The sequence below is a fragment of the Peromyscus maniculatus genome, chromosome 22 (genome assembly GCF_049852395.1).
Source record: "Peromyscus maniculatus bairdii isolate BWxNUB_F1_BW_parent chromosome 22, HU_Pman_BW_mat_3.1, whole genome shotgun sequence".
In the NCBI taxonomy this organism is placed as follows: domain Eukaryota; kingdom Metazoa; phylum Chordata; class Mammalia; order Rodentia; family Cricetidae; genus Peromyscus; species Peromyscus maniculatus.
Genome location: NC_134873.1, coordinates 1641520 through 1654830, shown reverse-complemented (window position 1 = coordinate 1654830; position 13311 = coordinate 1641520). Strand labels below are relative to the sequence as shown.

Genomic DNA, 13311 nt, shown 5'->3' with positions numbered 1-13311 from the left:
GGTTTGTGAGGGTGCGGGTGGGTAAAAGGGCGGGGCGGGGGGGGGGGGGAGGCAGGGAGGGCCTGCACAGCCTTAGGGCTGAACATGCAGGAAGACATTGACCCAGATGCCCTTAGTATTCAAGCCCCAAAGCGGGCTCGCTGGTACACCTGCCTGTGGCCCTCATGCCTGGGTCATGGGTGCTGTTGTCGCAAACGACGAAGCAAATTTCCCCTCGTGAATGGCCAGGACACAAGGAGCAGGTAATGGGACCTGGGGAGGGGAGAGGGACAGGAGGGACAGGAATTGTTGGTGACAGTCAAGGCAACTAAGGAGAAACACACCTTCCAGGACTGTAACCTGAGGGAGGGGAGAGGTCATGCTTAGGCTCTTCTTTCACTGAGCCCAGTGGGGTTTGTGCCTGCTTTAGGCTTCCAGGCATCTGGGACCTGCCTAACTTGGAAGGGCAGCTCCTAGGCCTTTTTTAAGAGAAGCAAAACAAAGAACTTCAGTTAGTTTACAAATCCTTTTACATTGTCTCTTTTAGAGCACTTTATTGGGTGCTTTAAAGTGATTTAGCTAATGAAACTACATACATTTTATTTTTATGTGTATACTTAATTTTTTTTTAGATTTATGTATATGAGTGTTTTGCCTGCATGTATTTCCAATGCACCACGTGCAAAAGAACGTGTTGGATCCCCTGGAACGGGAGTTACGGACAGTTGTCAGTGCTAGAAATCAAACCCAGGTCCTCTACAAGCAAAACTAGAGTTTGTAAACACAAAGCCGTCTCTCCAGCCCATAACGGATATTTTTTAATACTATGTTATATACAACACAGAAAACTGTAACATGAGATAAATTTTTACATAAAATGTCAACTTTAAGCCCCCCCCCCCAAAGAATCACTAAGAAATCTTACATTAGTGGGATCCCTGTTTGCTGAGGGATCATATAAGGAAATTTTCAGTTGGAACTATGACTCTGACCCCCACTCCTTTGAGTACATGTTGTATGTGTGTTGGTACATATGTGAAGGCTATATGTTGACATCATCTTCCTCAGTTGCTTTTCATCTCATTAACAGAGTGGTATGTGTATGTGCACATATATCCCATACACCTGCAGTTAAGAATGTGAAGGTCAGAAGAAAGCTATATTTGAGAGTTGTATTATGCCATATTGTGGGTTCTGGGGGTTGAACTCAGGCCATCAGATCTGCTGGCAGGTCCCACCACCTGATGAACCACCTTGTGGTCCCTACTCCTCATTTTTTGAGGCAGGTTCTCTCACTCAAATCCCTACTAGGTGTGATTTATTGTCTTGCAGTATACTGATTCAGCTTAACTTACAGGCAAACAAGCTTTGGGGATCCTCCTGTATCCACATCCCCAGCACTAGATTTTCAAGCTGTTGGGAGTTCTGAACTCAGGCCCTCAGGCTTGCCTGGCAAGTACTTTACCAACTGAGCTCTTCCAATCATCCCCAGCCCTTGTTTTCTATTTCTTATTTCACACTATGTTCTAAAGGGGAACCAGGGACACTCAACAGTAGATTTTTCCATAGCCCGTATGCTTCTTGGTAATCTCTGTAGTTCTGAGTGGTTACTTAGTCTTCAAAATGTGAGCTTTATACAAATAATAGAACAATAAATTATATTTTCAAAATATGCTTTGCTTAACAAACACATTCTTTTAAAACACTGAACTTTCCAACTGTATTTATCCATTCTGTCAATCCATTTATTCCCCACATGGAACTTAGACATCTCCTATACAGCATACACATTCTACTATCTCTCAAGACCCTCTCATTCTTAAAATGTTTATGTTTATCTGCCCAGTCAGCTTTCCTTACATTCTATACATTTAAATAGTGAATACAAAGACCCATGCTCATTTGAATCCTGCTTTTCTTTTGGCTTAAAGCTTTATGAAAATCAAAGCAAGGGAGCTATGATACAGTGGGTTATCTCCTTATAGAGATATTTGCTCAATTTTGATGTGTTGGACACATTGGGGGTTCAAGGCAAAGCACTATGGCTTGCTTTGCTACCATTTGGTGTCTGGATTATCAGGGACACTATGTCTATTGTCTGAGGACTAGGCTGTGTGCCTGTTGGCAGCAAATATAGAAATATTACTTTTGGGCATTGAGAAGTGAAAAAAATCAAAGTATCAATGACTGAGGATTTAGATTTTTGTTACTGCTATTTTCATCTTGTTTGCCTTTCATAGTTTTAAGAGCTAAAATTTACATAGATACATGTGACCTGTAGAATTGCCATGGGCCTGTGGATTGTATCATATATCATTTTATGTAAGGCACAGTGGACTGCATGATAACCTTTTATTTTGTATAGTGGCAAAGTTAAAAATATTGCCAATTATAGTCATAAAATATCATGGCAGAGATTTTAGCAATGCTAAAATGTGAAATAAAGAGTAAGGTAGGCAGTGACACTGACCTGCAATCCTGCCTACTGGGAGGATTACCAAGTTCAAGGCCATCTTGGGGAATATAGTTTTAAAATATTGTAAACATATTTGAATAAAAAATTGTGTCTTCAGAGTAGGTAGAATTCTGTGTGAAATTGGTAAACATTCCAGTATTTTTATTGTTTCTTATATGTTTTCCTTTAAAATGCTATGTTCAGCATAGTTTTTGAAAATCATGTTGACTCTTTGATCACTCATTCTGCTTTAAATGGCTTTTGGGAAATCATGACAATGGAATTCTATTACCAGATCCTATTCTTTTTTTTTTTTTTTTTTGATTTTTTGAGACAGGGTTTCTCTGTGTAGCTTTGCGCCTTTCCTGGAGCTCACTTGGTAGCCCAGGCTGGCCTCGAACTCACAGAGATCCGCCTGGCTCTGCCTCCCGAGTGCTGGGATTAAAGGCGTGTGCCACCAACGCCCGGCCCTATTCTTTTATTTTTTTTTCCTGTCCTGTCTGAAATGTCTTCATGCTGTGTTGGTCAGATGTGAGTCTGTTCACCCACACTCCTGAAACAGCTATCATGGTTAGAGACAGTTATCCACAATGAGTATAAAGAACTGAGACTCAAGTTTTTGGGCTTTGCTGGGTTCCCATCAGCAGTAGCCTTTGAACATGGTTCTGTAGAGAAGTTTCCCACAACTGAATGAAGCCCAACATAGAAGCAAGAAAAACACAGCTATTGCATCAGCATTCACCAACTACAAACCCCAGGCACCTAGAGCTTAGCCATAGCCAGTAAAGAAAGGAGATGGAGAGACGGTGCTCCCCTCCCATGAGTTTTAGAACAGGCTGTGACTTAACATTACAAGGCAATATTTGGTGATGGTTTGGTGTCTACTAGCAAACAGGTAACTACAACAACAGCAAATACAATGCCATCTATAGACTGTCAAAAATATGTTGGCTGGAGAGAGTAAAGACAAGGGTTGCTTTCCTGTTCCACCATGTCCATCTCTTGGGAGAACAGAGAAGAGACTGTGTGCTATAGGTTCAGGAGAGGAGGGATGAACCAGGAGTAATAATTGAACTGGTCTTATACATGTGCAACTGTAAAATATACTTACAGCAGCCATTAAAGCAAAGGATGTGGAAGAAGCCCTCTTCCTTGTCCCTGTGTGCATGCCTGTGTGTTGGTGGTGGTGGTGGTGAAAAAACAACTTCAAAGCACCCCAAATGCAGTGACTTCTGCGATTGTTGGCAGCTTGATGCTTAGAGATAGGGTATATTTCGTGTTCTACCAAACCAACTTCTTGGGAGAGAGCATGAGACTCAAGGAACTGCCTAAAAAGTTTCTTGACAAGAAAGGGGTCATGGTGCCTTAGGGGTAGAGGAAGAAGAATGAAATAGGAGCACTAGGTGCTTTGAGCACACAAACACAAAGCCATCAGTTACTGCAACCATCAGAACAAAGTGTGTGCAAAAACCACCATCCTCCCTCTAGTGTGTCTGAATATGTGGATGTTGCATGTGATGCATGTGTCTGTGCAGTCATGAAGGGAAGAGGAGGATATCAGTGTTTTGTGTCATTCTCTAGCTTATCTACTTGACATAAGGTCTGTGACTTAACCTGGAGCAGCTATCAGCCACCAAGCCCAAATGATACCCTGTAAATCCCACCCACAGTACTGGGGTTACAAGTGCATACGTCCATGCCAAGACTTTTATGTGGTTGCTGAAGATTCAAACTCCGGCTGTTGTGTGTGGGCAGCAAACACTCTTATTGACTGAGCTATCTCCCAAGCCATCGACTGTTTTAACTTTTATTTTTAAATAGAAGTTGCGGCGCGCTCCTCGGCCAGCGAGGAAGAACGACCACCATGCGAGGATCCTTCTCAGAACACACTTTATTGGAGCGCCTCTTGATTAAGGGAGAGCGGGAGGTGAGGGGCCCCGAGGACTAAACTGCAGCTGCTTATATGAGGAATCAGGCACACGTGCCGTACTGTGATTGGGTCCCGCCAGAATGCTAACACGGGGAGCCACGGGATAGGCTGAGGACATAAGGCCAATTACCATACTCGTGCATCATAGCCAAATATGGAGTTGTTTACAGCTAGGCTACCAGGAAGCCAGCGCCATCTTTGAATGGCGGCTCCCTACAAGAAGTAAGTCTTAACTGAATGTTTTATAGATTAAGTTGAAACTCCCAAAAGCAACCAGAAAAAAAACTCCTTAAAACACAGGTCAAGGTTGCATTACATAAATGCAAAAATGTCACTTAATATACAGGTAACCAATCTTTCAACAGAGTTGATCAAAGGACCAAACCAACTCATTATAGCATGTTTTTATTCTGAAGGCTCTCTGAAAAACCTGACGGCCCTGCATCCACACCAGGGAAAGAAGACACTACGTATGTTGTTACGGTAAAGTGATCCTTTGTGAAATTCATTTTCATATGAATTTTGTTAAAATGCAGCAATAGTTTACCTATCACAGTTTTGCATGGAAATTTGGCCAGAGAAAAACATTCTGTTGGTGTGAATTGTCATTTCTATAAATTGTAAGTGAGTAATAAGTCCTTGCAGATAGTGGTGGCCCAATAAAGGAATGGACTGGAAACACAGTGAGTGGAAGATTGAGAACAGTCCTCACGTAATACATGTTTCATGTTTGACCAAGGATGGTTTGCAGATACAAATACACCTTAGAGTGATTTTAAAACATGACTGTGTTAATACACCTGAATACATTTTAATAGGTCCAGTGATTTCAGTTTCTAGGAATTGCCCAGGTGCCTTTACCTTTGGCATAAGTGCAGGCAGCTTTTATCTTCCTATGGACACTCCTACTTCAGGATCACATGTGAGAGCATCTCCTCTTTTCTGTCTTTGCTTCTTATTTACACTAGCAGGAACTTGTGGAAATTTAGCCACTTGTAATCTGTTCATCCAAATTGTTCATTATGAAGAGATTATAGCATGTTTTTTCTTTGATTCTCTAGGAGTATGTGGAAAACTCTTCCTTTAGTTACATAATAGGTTTGTATTCCCCAAATAGCCAGCAGTTCTAGAAGCGAAGATTCAATTACCATATAGTAACATTTTAATGTCTGGAATTTTTGTTTTGTGTTTTAAAATAATAGACCCTTACATTCTCTGTGCCACATTTGAACATTTAAAATAGTGGTGGGTTTTAATTAGATATTGATCTATTCATATTAAAGCGACTTTATCACTGTGAGCTGCTGGAGGTAAGGAAACTGGTTTAATTGTATCCTGGAGCCTTAGAGTGAATCATAAGTTGCATATTAATGACTTCTGAATGTGAATCAATGGACAAAAGCTGTTTCATGGGTACTATGATATGGAGAACACACATTAGTGATTAAATCAGTGTTTATTTACAAATGAAAAATAATACACACCTTGGACTCCCCACGAGGATAGAGAAACACTGATGAAAGGAGGTCAATTAAAATTAATAATCATCTCATATAAGATCAGAAATTTTGAAACACTGGGAATTCAGTGTAGTCTCAGCCACAGGGCAAGGTCAAGTTTCTCAGTTCATGATGTTCTCTTATACTTGGCTAGCATAAATACAGGTTAGTACTTGATGACAAAGTAGTAATTTGTAAATAAATGAGCATATTTTGAGATATTTCAGGTTTAAGTAAGAGTTTCTACATTTTATGATTCAATACACTGAACCTTTCAGGAATAAAGGAGTTTTAATTTGTGTGGACACACACACACACAAAAAAAAAGAATTAAATTCAGAAAAAAACAAAGAAAGTGAAACCTCTAAATTTCTATTACAGAAAAGCAAAAAACAACTATTTTACTTTACTAACATCTGCACTTTGAAAAAGATGAAGACTGAAATAAACCTATCATCACTGGAAAAGGTAATAACTGACAATTACAAAGAAAAAATTTATTAACTGATAATTGCACCTAATATGAAAAGTAACATATTTGCTTGTGAGAGGAATGATGCCTCTGCATCGCCATGTCTGCAGTATTGCAAATAGTGTCAGAGAGAGAAACCAAGCTTTTAAAATGTCCTTCACCACCGGGCAGTGGTGGCCCAAGCCTTTAATCTCAGCACTTGGGAGGAAGAGCCAGGCAGATCTCTGTGAGTTCGAGGCCAGCCTGGAATAGCAAGTGATTTCCAGGAAAAGGCATAAAGCTACACAAAGAAACCCTGTCTCGAAAAACCAAACCAAACAAACAAACAAACAAACAAACAAATAAATAAATAAATAAATAAAATGTTCTTCACCACCTTGATACCCTCATTTCTGGAAACACACAAGCATTTCACCCTCTAGTTCTCAACATTCCTAAGATGTGGCCATCTGATGACCTATCTCATGTTGTGGTGAACCTGCACAGGAAATTTTTTCCCTTGCTATTTGATAACTGTCATTTTTCACGTCTTATTAATTATCATGTCTATATCTATGTTTTCAGAAGGTGTTAGGTGAACCCCGTGAAAGACAGTCTTAGGTTTTCCAAATGGGTCACTAACCACCTGTTGAGAACCACTCTTTTCATGGGTATGTGATAGTAAATTAGACTATGGAGACAAAAATCAGAAAGGGAGCTCTTTGAATCAGAAAAGAAACCACACACAAATAAAGATAGTAAACGTTAGAGAATCATGCAGTAGATAATGTCAACAGGAACCTACCAAACACTCTTGTATGACTTCAGTGGATTTATTTTAGGGTTGGAATTGTTTTGAATGCATTCTTTCTGTGCACTCTGTTTGTGGTCTGCCCACTGACATCCAGGGGCGCTTTGGATCCCCTGGCACTGCAGTTCCAGAAGGTTCTCAGCCAAGATGTTGGTTCTGTGAATCAAAGCCAGAGCCTCTGCCCCAGCAAAAAGTGGTAAACCCTGCTGAGTCATCTTTCCAGACCCCAGAATCAATATGTTTCTTATGCACCTGTTCATAAGCAAAGACGAATATGTCCTTAGTATAAACGATGAGTCAGCTTTCAGGGTGGTTGCCAAAATTTTATACCCTAGGCCTCATCAGCCTGCTGGTATGAAACATTGAAATGCAGAGAACTTATAGGCAGGAAGAACATGAATAGGAGGTGGTCTTGTTGTTACACTCCTCTAATCTGTGCACTCATAATGCAGAGGACACTGGTCTCTTTGAGTTCAAGGATAACCCGTTCTCAATTTATTTGGTGAATGGGAAAAGGCAAGAAACTGTTTGCCACAGCAGAAGTGTGCAGGTGCAAGGATAATTTTTAGGAGTTGTTTCTATCCTCTCACCATTTCAATCTCAGGGTTCAATTGGAAGTGTCAGTCATGCTGGCAAGTGCCTTTATGACATTAGCCATTTGGTGGCCTTAATATATATGCTTTGAATGTACATATATCAGCATTAATACACACTCACACACACTCCACAAAATACAAAAGAAATTGATACAATACACTAGCACACCAATGCCAGCAGATCACTCTGCATGCAGGCATAATGACCCGGGATCCATCCCAGAAAACACAATTACCAGCAAACTTCTTGACTACGAACCATGTGTTGAAAATACTCGGTTAAAGATCATTAGACATAGTTCCCATTTTACTTCCAGCAATGAAACTCAGATCCACCTATCACATGCCAGAACTCAGGCGACCTCAAAGAAACTGAGCAAAAGAGAGTGAAACACTTTTCTCCTGTTCTGTTTTGAATTTTGGTATTCATAATTTAAAGGAACCCAGCACAGCCTCTTTTGTGGCAGAAGACGGCTTCATTTGAAAACGAAGCAAATAACGGTTTTGGGTCTCACACACACTTCACATACAGACCAAACAAAAGAATTGATTTCCTTAACTGAGAAGGTTCATCCTCTACCTTTCCATTGCAGAAGAGCGAGGAACATATGGGCTCTGCAATAAGGTCCTCCAGGGTCAAGACCATCTTGGGGGACCTGGAACTGTCTCCGCTAGATGAGGTAATAACTGATAACTGCAAAGAAAAAGAAATATATTTACCTTTAATTCCCACTAATTTGACATGTAATATATTTGTTTGTGTAAGGAACGATGTCTCTGTGTTCCTATGTCTGCAGTATTTCAAATAGTGTCAGAGAAGAGGAAGCCAGCCTGGCCCATTTCTTCACCTCCTTCATATCCTCCCTTCTGGGAGCCCACAATCTAATCACCCTGTAAGGCACTAGTTCTCAACCTTCCTAGGGCTGTGGCCATCTGATGACCTATCTCATGATGTGGTGATCCTTCACAGGAAATTTTTTCCCTTGCTATTTAATAACTGTCATTTTTCACGTCTTATGAATTATCATGTCTATATCTATGTTTTCAGAAGGTGTTAAGTGAACCCTGTGAAAGACAGTCTTGGTTTTTCCAAATGGGTCACTAACCACCTGTTGAGAACCACTCTTTTCATGGGTATGTGATAGTAAATTAGACTATGGAGACAAACATCAGAAAGGGAGCTCTTTGAATCAGAAAAGAAACCACACACAAATAAAGAGAGTAAACGTTAGAGAATCATGCAGTAGATAATGTCAACAGGAACCTACCAAACACTCTTGTATGATTTCAGTGGATTTATATTAGGGGTGGACATGTTTTGAATGAATTCTTTCTGTGCACTCTGTGGTCTGCCCACAGACAATCAGGGGCGCTTTGGATCCCCTGGCACTGCAGTTCCAGAAGGTTCTCAGCCAAGATATTGGTTCTGTGAATCAAAGCCAGAGCCTCTGCCCCAGCAAAAGCTCGTAAACCCTGCTGAGTCATCTTTCCAGACCCCAGAATCAATATGTTTCTTATGCACCTGTTCATAAGCAAAGACCAATATGTCCTTAGTATAAACAATGAGACTGCTAAGTTAGGCATGTCACTGACATGTCATGAATGACACAGACCTGGAGTCATTATTTGTTGTGGAATAAAATTCAGTGAGGTTTTCCATCTGCCAAGCATCATCAAATACATTTTCAAAACTCATATTTCATAAATGTACCTTATTAAATTATCTGGTCTTCTTTGTATGCTATCTAAGCTAACATTATAGAATTACTTCATCTGTTTTTGCCATATTACTCTGGGTAACACCCCTTCAGTGACTCCAATGTATCCTTCAGGCTTTGTTCATGTCACTCATAATGTAATTAGATGTTAGTTCTATTACTTTCTATTGCCATGCCCAAGGTAACTTCTAGAAGGAAGGGTTTGTTTGGAGTGGGGCTTATGGTTCCAATGGGATGCATACAGTTCCATCACCATCATAATTCAGGCAGGCAGGCATGGTGCTGAAGCAGCAGCTGAGAGCTACACTGACTCACACAAGAAACAGAGAGCTCCCTGAAAATAGCACAAGTCTTCTGAAACCTCAAGGTGAAACAATAATGACACAACTCCTCTGAAAAGGCCACACCTCCTAATCCTTCCCCAGATAGTTCCACCAACTGGTGGCCAAGCATTCAAATATATGAGCCCATGGGGGCTGTTCTCACTCAAGCCTCCAGAGAGGTGCTGGGGCAGGCCATTATAGCTATCCTCCATGTATGACAATAGTCATAGTTAAGGAGTAAGAACTTGGAAGGCATCCCCCAGAATCCTAACATGCAGCTCCACAGCTCCCCTCTGCTCATGCATTTCAAAATCACCCTCACTGTTCTACTGTCCAAGGAACCTAATGGCAATTGTGAAAGGTTGTGGGGAAAGCATTAATGCAGTGCAGAAGAGAGAGGTTCCTTTTGTTCCAAAAGCTCCTCATTGTCACATTTTCTTAATCTGGCCAGAATGCAAAATCCCAGTCATACAGACAGGAAAGGCACATTTTGTCCTTTTCCTTTTACAACTTCCCATTATACAGAGAATGACAGTGTCAGGTAGTAAAGAAAAGAAGGAAAGAAGGCGTAAAGCTGAGCAGGTCCCCTTTTAAATTTCTCAAAACTCTGGGCCTTTTACTCAAACAGAAAGGAAGCAGAAAGTACTGAATATCAATGGCTGTTGTGATAAAATTAGACTGAGAAAAGAGACATTTGGGGGCTATAAATCAAGACCCTGACATTAACAGATAAGTCTTAAAATGAATAAAATCAGTGAAAATGTTAATGAAAACTAACGTCTCACATTTTCCTTAAAGGTTGAAAAGAAGGCACCTTGTGATCCCCATATTACCGTTCGGCACAATTTGGTCCATTTACCACCTACATGGGATGGAGAAGGAGTTGACCCGGTTGATAATAAAAAAGGTGTGCATTCAGCCCAGGACACTGTTCTGGATCCCACAATTACTTTAGGTATTTGCACTGGGCATGCAAGGGGGAGACCATATACTGACCCTGAGCCTGCTCTTGGTCACCACACTAATGACACCATGGACCCTTTTCAAACACTGACCCAGTTCTTGAAGCGTGTCTTAGAGCAGAACACAAGTGTAGTAGATTCACTACTGATCGGGAATCTTCTCTTGTTCATGTGCCATGTGACACTCCAGAACCTACACAGGGTAGCAACAAAATTTTTGGTTCTGTAAATACAGCTGACCACACCAGCTATACAATGAACACCTCTATTAAATCTATTCCTCCTCTGGCAGAAGACATGCTGCTGCTCCTGATAACTCCAGCAATGTGGTTCCTGGTTTCGATTATGATGATGATAAGACACATAAGCAATATAATATTCCACAGACGAAGTAATTTGAGAGATTACAGGAACCAAAACGTTGGACTAGGTGAGACCACAGAAATGGTTTAAAATAGATGAAGATTTTTGTAGTAGAAATCTAATTTTTTGGGCACTAGTATGTAAGATTAATAAATTTCTTGCTTTATATAGAACTTTTAGGCATTTCCTAGCACCAGAAAAAATTTGATTCTTTTTTTCCCAATAATATTAAAAATATATCACATAAAAATAACAGTTTAGTCCAACGAAAGTGCCCAAGTAAAGCTGGTAGGTTCACAGTTGTCTCCTATTCTGGAACAAGGGAATTTCTTTCACTCCTAATGTGAACCTTGTGTTTTTCTGAATGGCTAAGCAGAGATATATAACTGTTAAATATTAGTTTCTATTTTTCTGTGTGCATACATTGTGACTTATGAGTATAGCATCTTCTTAGAAACAAATATTTCAGAAGAAGCAACATCTGAGAATAGAACCAACAAAATGAGGCTCCACATTCTCACACCTTCTCAAACACAATGATACTAATGTCACTCCATAAGATTCTACTGATGATGCCACTGCTACTCCTGATCCTGAGATGTATGTCACCAGTGATGTTCTTGATGATGCAACTGATAGTTCTTTCTTTTCTTTTTAGTTGCTACCGAAGCTGATAATTCTCTGAAAGAACACAACAAATGACAATCTGTCAGGAAGATTTTATAAAAAATAGACATGGTTAACTATTTTCTGGCAGAAGACATAGAATATATTGAATTCTGTATATGTTTGAAATATTTTCCCATTAAAATGCATTATGCAAATATTTTAAGCTGTTTCTTGGTATTGTACAAACTGATCACCTGACCTCTCAGTGATATGTTTAAGGGGAAGGATTTTTATTATAGATACCAGAGTTTGAACAGATAGAGTGATCTGGAATGTTCAAAGCAGAAGGAGATGTTGGCTGAACATAGTCAGCCAACTGGACCTGGCTAATGATAGAAGCAGAAACAGCCAGAGAGGCAGAGAGAGAGAGAGAATGAGACAGAGGAGGAGACAGAGAGAGGGAGAGGAACATGGAGACAGGAGGAGAGAGAGACACAAAGAGAGAGATTTATAAAGAGACTGAGAAGGTGTGAGAAGGGATGCTTCTGAACTAGAGGGAGTTTAGGGTGGGGAGGAGGGGAGAGGACCTAGGACACTAGCATAGACTTTGAAATGCATAACAAGTACTTGTGACCCTGAAGCAGCCTGGAGGCTAGCATGGGCCTCATTATGGTAATATGCACCACAGGCAGCCATTTTCTCTACTGCCAGTCATAAGGGAAATGACACCTTTGGGTAGAGATTCACAAGTTTTTGAGGAATGTTGACTTCTATCTACCTTCCAGAAATCCTCCTCAAGTCCAGGTTGAGCCCATTTCCGGATATCTGAGCCTGCCCTTGGAGTTTTGGGAATTGCAGTTTTCTTTGGACATAACAGGCATCAATGAATTTTAGTGGATTTTGCAAGTCACAAATCAGCCTTGTTGATGTTTACATACTCAAACTGCTCAAACACAAGTAAACACCACCAAAATGCCATATTGTCCTTAACATCCATAGAGTTCAAGTGTGGTTGCTTACCTGCATTTCCTTTTCCTTTAATTTGATGCTACAAGCTGCAAAAATATACAAAGGAGGATTTCAGCTGATGATGACAAAGCTAATACCTGGAAGAAGCCAAGGGCCTTCGAGAGGCTCAAGGAGCCATGGTAATATTTGGCTTTTGATTATCAGCCTTTTCCTGCTATGAGTTTCTTGTGTGCTATTGTAGCTTTTCCATCATTTATTGGGCACCATTTCCCCTCTCCTAAAGGAATATTTAGATAACCTCATGCACTGACAGCTATGCACAGCCAGAACCCCAGTTTAAGCCTGTCTGTAATTATCATCACTGGCAACATCTGGCCAGGTCCATCCACAGATGGAGGAAAGTACCTTATCAGAGATACCTCTGTACTCTCTAAGAACAGACTTAAGCATCCAGACTACCCATATGTGAAGGCCTGGCAGATGTGCCAATTAAGCTTAACTTCCTCCTTTCCCAAAACTTACCTCTAATTCCAGATCTCCCTTTAACTATCACCAGAGGAATCACAGGTTGCCTAGCAACCAAGCATACTTTCCCCTGCCCTGCAGAAAAAAAATAAAACAGCAGATAGCTTGGACAGATAGGAGC

General features: G+C 40.6%; 1 protein-coding gene across 1 annotated transcript; it reads left to right on the top strand.

The window, feature by feature from the left end:
* Window positions 1–50: 50 nt before the first annotated feature.
* Window positions 51–11913, top strand: LOC143270152 (uncharacterized). The gene is made up of 6 exons (XM_076559025.1): window positions 51–242; window positions 4781–4847; window positions 6245–6331; window positions 8315–8401; window positions 10561–11154; window positions 11746–11913. The coding sequence occupies exons 1-5, from the start codon at window positions 85–87 to the stop codon at window positions 10951–10953; spliced, it is 792 nt and encodes a 263-aa protein (XP_076415140.1). The 5' UTR covers window positions 51–84; the 3' UTR covers window positions 10954–11154; window positions 11746–11913.
* The last annotated feature ends 1398 nt before the right edge of the window (window positions 11914–13311 follow it).

Bases quoted from the DNA above. Each gene is read 5' to 3' on its own strand.
- LOC143270152 (XM_076559025.1), top strand. From the start codon at position 85: ATGCAGGAAGACATTGACCCAGATGCCCTTAGTATTCAAGCCCCAAAG. The intron at 4,848-6,244 runs GTAAAGTGATCC...TTTCTATTACAG, and splicing joins ACACTACGTATGTTGTTACG to AAAAGCAAAAAACAACTATT. The intron at 8,402-10,560 runs GTAATAACTGAT...TTTTCCTTAAAG, and splicing joins AACTGTCTCCGCTAGATGAG to GTTGAAAAGAAGGCACCTTG.